At 36.9% G+C, this 5,672-nt stretch overlaps 1 protein-coding gene across 2 annotated transcripts in view; it reads left to right on the forward strand.

The window, feature by feature from the left end:
- The window catches only part of LOC106874838 (zinc finger protein 678), an 11,257-nt gene extending 5,827 nt beyond the window's left edge, over window positions 1-5,430 (forward strand). For both annotated transcript variants that reach the window (XM_052977439.1, XM_052977440.1), the window contains one exon: window positions 4,025-5,430. In XM_052977439.1, coding sequence (XP_052833399.1) covers window positions 4,358-5,368 — 1,011 coding nt within the window. In that variant the 5' untranslated portion in view covers window positions 4,025-4,357 and the 3' untranslated portion in view covers window positions 5,369-5,430. The remainder of the gene's footprint in view (window positions 1-4,024) is intronic.
- Window positions 5,431-5,672: the final 242 nt, after the last annotated feature.

Consider the following 5,672-nt stretch of genomic DNA (forward strand, 5'->3'; position numbering starts at 1 on the left):
TATTTATAAAAAAAAAATCGTGTGCATGTTATTTTTAACGTAAGTTTTCTTATGATGGCTTCTCTTTTCTGCGTATTACTTCATAAATCTACGGATGCACATACGCACATACTAGAGAAAAATGCGTGGACATTGGAATTAGACACTGAGGGAAAATGGCTGTAACTTTTTTATTTTTTAATTTTGACGATTTTCGTTTTCGATAATGTGTTCTATATGTCACGGTCATGCGATTCCCCCTAAAAAAAAATTTGGACCCCCCCTTCCCTCCCACACACACCTAACTCTAACCCTAACCAGATTTGGCTGTTATTTCTAGCATGTAAATAGCCTGCTTGGTGAGGGGGCGGAATTGAAATTTTTCAATTGGGATTCCGTAAAAAAAATAAAAAATAAGGGGGGGAAGGTTCAGATTACATATAAGTACCAGTGAAACACTGGAGTTGATGTTATCAACTAGCCCCCTCCCCTAAAATGGTTGCCCTTGTTGCAAAATTTGAAACCATTATTTACACAACATTCTTGCAGTGTTAGATAAATCTTTCTCAATTTACTGTTTCACATAATTCAATTATTTACACAACATGATTGTAGCCTTAAAAATGTGCTGAATCATCATTACTGTGTCAGACAAAATACCGCTCAGCATTTTGTCCTGTCTTAACATTCTGAGTTCAAATTCCATTGTTTGAGTTAGCTTTTCATCCTTTCAGTGTCAGTAAATAACTACCAGAGTAGCACTAGGGTTGATGTAATCAACTAGCCCCATCCCACCAAATTTCAGGTTTTGTGCCTATATTCTTTTCTACTCTAAGTACAAGGCCCGAAATTTGTTGATTAGATCTATCATGGTGTTTGAGTGGTTTTTTAAACCTGACACTGTTTTGAAAAGACACACCATAGATTGCATATCTGAGTTGGACCACCAAGAGCTGCAGTTAAGTTCTGATTTTTGTGGATCTGAAAATGTCTTTTGAGGCCTCCCTTAGATTTGAAGACTTCATGGCATACACAGCATTGACAGGTGTGCACAGATATATAGGCAGAGTAGTTAGTGGAGGTTCGTTTTTCATGGGTCTGCAAATGAGATTTGAGTCCAGCAAAAGAAAGGCATGATCTGTCACAAATTGTGCACACAAAATGGTTGCTAAGATTCACCTTTGCAACACCTTTTAACATCCATTTCCCATGCTGGCATGGGTTGGACGGTTTGACCAGAGCTGCACTGGTTTGGTCATGTGATGTGGATGGATGTCAACAGCTCCTTATGGAGAAGTGCCGATCTCTCAAAGTGGATAGAACTTGTGGAAGAGGTAGATCCAGAAAGACATGGGACAAAGTACTAAAGGACAACCTCAAGACGGCGAACCTTTCAGACAAGATGACAAAGGACCGAGATACCTGATGCCTTGCTGTACTCAAGAGGACCAGTCCTCCACAGCAGAAGTGTTATGGCCACATCCCCTGGTGAAGAGGAATGGCCTACAAGAGTCCTGTGCTGGTACCACATAAAAAGTTCTTATTCCAGTGTCACATAAAGGCACTCATGCTGGTGCCATTTTAAAAGCACCCAGCACACACTGTAAAGTGATTAATTTTAGGAAGGGCATCCAGCCATAGAAAATTAATAATTAAAAGCACAATAAATAAGTATCCATTTAATTCTAGTAATAAAATCCTGAAGTTTCAAAATATATTCCTTTCTAGATGGGATGAGGATATCCTTCAAAGAGGAATTCCAAAACAGTGGCTCTATCCTACCTGTAAATTCCATAATCAACGAAAATTGGAAGTTAAATACAAACAATAAACGTTAATTATAAATTGGAAAAAATAATAATATTAGGGATAAAATCCAAAATTACATGTAAAAACTCAATTAAAATCAATTTATTAAAAATTAAAATTAAATTAAGTTTAGAATTAAATGGATTATATCATACTTATTTATTGTGCTTTTAATTATTAATATTTCTATATGTGACAATGGATTTTCATCGATGAGTTCATGAACCTTGGTTCTTTTCCCTAAAACTATATATATATATATATATATATATATATATATATATATATATATATACATACACACTCACACACACATGTATATGTCTGTACCTGCGAGTGTCTTTGTGTATTTGTGCATGGCCCTTGTGTTGAAATTATGTGATGGTTGTAAACGAGTGTCATTGTCTTACAAGCAGTGTTGTTTGTTTCCAGTCTTCCATGATAAACATGTCTGGTTGTGAGAAAATAGAACTGTGCCTGGAAACAGGTGAAGTTTGGTGACAGGAAAGCTTTCCAGCCGTAGAAAATCTGCTACAGCACATTGCACATTAACCAATGCAAGCATTGTAAAGTGGACATTAAAGGTTGACGATGGTGGCAGTGACAGCTCAGGAGCGACTGATCAAAATAAGCCAATTCCAATCATTTACTTTACAAAACTATAATATTGTAATGATGGTCCAATTGGGAATCTTACAGTACATAGAATTTTTATATTTTCCCTTCCTGACGCTTCTAAATTTGTTAGAATTAATATAGGACTCCATATTACAATCAATTTACTCAATTAGTAAATCTGTGTCCTTAGCATTATCACCATAACAATGTACTTATATATTATGATATATGTGCGTGGCCGTTGCCAGTACCGCCTGAGTGGCCTTAGTAGGATTTTCGAGCGAGATCGTTGCCAGTGCCCCTGGACTGGCTCTTGTGCGGGTGGCACATAAAATGCACCATTTTGAGCGTGGCCGTTGCCAGTACCGCCTGACTGGCCTTCATGCGAGTGACACGTAAAAGCACCCACTAGACTCTCTGAGTGGTTGGCGTTAGGAATGTCATCCAGTTGTAGAAACTCTGCCAAATCAGATTGGAGCCTGGTGTAGCCATCTGGTTTCACCAGTTCTCAGTCAAATCGTCCAACCCATGCTAGCATGGAAAGCGGACGTTAAACGATGATGATGGTGTCAGCATCTATGTGTATGTGAAAGTGAAGTGAGTAGCTTCTTCTTTTCTGTTGATATTTCATCATACACAAAACTGGATATTGACTGCAGACTGCCATTGATAAAGACCGACATAAAGCTTTCATTGAATCCATTGAAGCATGAAGTCATAGAAAAATAATATTTATCTTCTGTATTTAAGCATATATAAATTTTAGTCAGTTAACTGCGACCATGCTGAAACACTGCCTTGTGCGGTTTTAATTGAGCAAATTGACCCCAGGTTTTATTTTTTAAGCCTAGTACTTATTCTATCAATCTCTTGCTGAACTGCTAAGTTACAGGAACATAAACACATCAACACCTGTTGTCAAGCAGTAATGGAAGGGTAAGGACAGACACAGAGGCACACACGAACGTGCATATATATATATATACGACAGGCTTCTGACAGTTCCTGTCAACCAAATCCATTCACAAGGCTTTGTTTGGCCAGAGGCTATAGCAGGAGACTCTTACCCAAGGTGCCACGCAGTGGGACTGAACCCAGAACCATGTGGTTGCAAAGCAAGCTTCCTACCACACAGCTACGGTTGTCATCATATAATACCCTCTTCTATGTCCTCAGGGGTCAGACATGATTTGCTGAGGCAGATTTTATACAGTCTGACACCCTTCCTGCCCCTAGCCTTCACCTGTTTCCAAGTAAAGTAATATTTTCCATGAAGAGTCATTTTTCACAGAAGACTAGAAACAAACAATGTAGCTTGGATGTTGGTGAAGTTCATTGACTCACATGATGTCAAGACAAGGCTACATTCAAGCATTAGCATACATATACAAAGGCTTTTCCCAAGGTGCCACGAGACTACATGGTAAGGTAACCATAGCCATGCCTGTTCTATGTATTTATTTATCAACACTGCACACCTTGAAAGCTGAGTGAAGCAGTTCTATTGTCCAGGTAAATGTTTATTTCTACAGCTTATCTCTATAAATATACTAAAATTTATTCTGTTGTATTTTATGTATCTCCTGTATCTTACACTGTTGTTTCTCTACTATTTCAGAATAACAAATGACACTGGCATCAAAGAATTATATACATCATTTAAATCGGATATATTAGGGAGAAAGTTATATGGAACTCATGTAAGCCTCCTTATATAAATTTATTGTAAATTGCAGGCAAATATTTTTCCTGAACTGAGATTGATAACCATGATCATTTTCTTGGCTATCTGGAATGTGTACAAGGATGATTTTGCTTTTGAATTAAACTTGGATAGATTTAAACCAGTTTCCATATTGACAGTGATCACAGTAGAAGAAATAATTACTGAGAATATATGTATATGAAAAGAAGATAAACATCTCTGAATTGTAATGAGAGAAGAAAATTAATGTCGAACAAGAATAAGTTTGAATCAGAACCACAGTTTAAAAGTATTGATTTACATTGTGATATGAATAAAGAGAAAGGGAAAACATCAGACCACTGTGATATCTGTGGGAAATCATTCTCTGAAAGTTGTAACTTAATAACACACAAATACATTCATACAGATTTGAAATCATATCATTGTGATGTTTATGGTAAATCATTCTCTCAAAGCAGTCGCTTAACTGAACAAATACAAAGTCACAAAACAGAGAAACCATATCAGTGTGACATCTGTGGTAAATCATTCTCTTATAGAAATAACATAGCTGCCCACAAGCGTATTCATACAGGTGAGAAACCATATTGTTGTGATGTCTGTGGTAAATCATTTTCTCGAAATGGTCAATTAACTAGACACAAACAAAATCATACAGGGGAGAAATTATATCGCTGTGATGTCTGTGGTAAATCATTCTCTCAAAGTGGTGACTTAACTGGACACAAACGAAGTCATACAGGAGAGAGACCATATCAGTGTGATATCTGTGGTAAATCGTTCTTTCAAAATTATAAATTAACTACCCACAAACGGAGTCATACAGGAGAAAAACCGTATCTCTGTGATATCTGTGGTAGGTCATTCACTCAAAACGGTACTTTAACTGAACACAAACAAATCCATACAGGAAAGAAACTATATCACTGTGGTGTCTGTGGTAAATCATTCTCTGTACATAAAGTCTTAACTAATCATATGCGTATTCATACAGGTGAGAAACCATATAAGTGTGATATCTGTGGTAAATCATTCTCTGTAAATAGTGTCTTAACCACACATAAACGTACTCATACAGGAGAGAAGCCATATCAGTGTGATATCTGTGCGAAATCATTCTCTCAAAGTGTTCATTTAACTAAGCACAAACGTATTCACACAGGAGAAAAACCTTATTGCTGTGATATTTGTGGTAAATCATTCTCTCAAAGGATTCACTTAACAAGACATGTAGCTATTCATGTAGGACAATAGCTACATCAGTGTCATTATTGAGGCTGTCAAGGATAGTTTCAATAAATCTTGAATTGATCTTGTCTAATTTTTAATACAACTTTATTAGCCTTTATTCCCTAAATTCATGCTAATGCCCTCTGTATCTTATCTTTCTTGGTTCCCCCTTTTTTGTTTACCATAAATTATCATCATCATTTACATCCATTTTTCATAACAGCATGGGCTGAATGGTTCCACAAGATCCAGTGAGCTGTAAGGCAACATCAAGCTCCAGTGCCAGGCGTGGCATGGTTTCTATGCTATTCCTATCACCAACGACTTA

The sequence above is a fragment of the Octopus bimaculoides genome, chromosome 28, assembly GCF_001194135.2.
Source record: "Octopus bimaculoides isolate UCB-OBI-ISO-001 chromosome 28, ASM119413v2, whole genome shotgun sequence".
Classification (NCBI taxonomy): domain Eukaryota; kingdom Metazoa; phylum Mollusca; class Cephalopoda; order Octopoda; family Octopodidae; genus Octopus; species Octopus bimaculoides.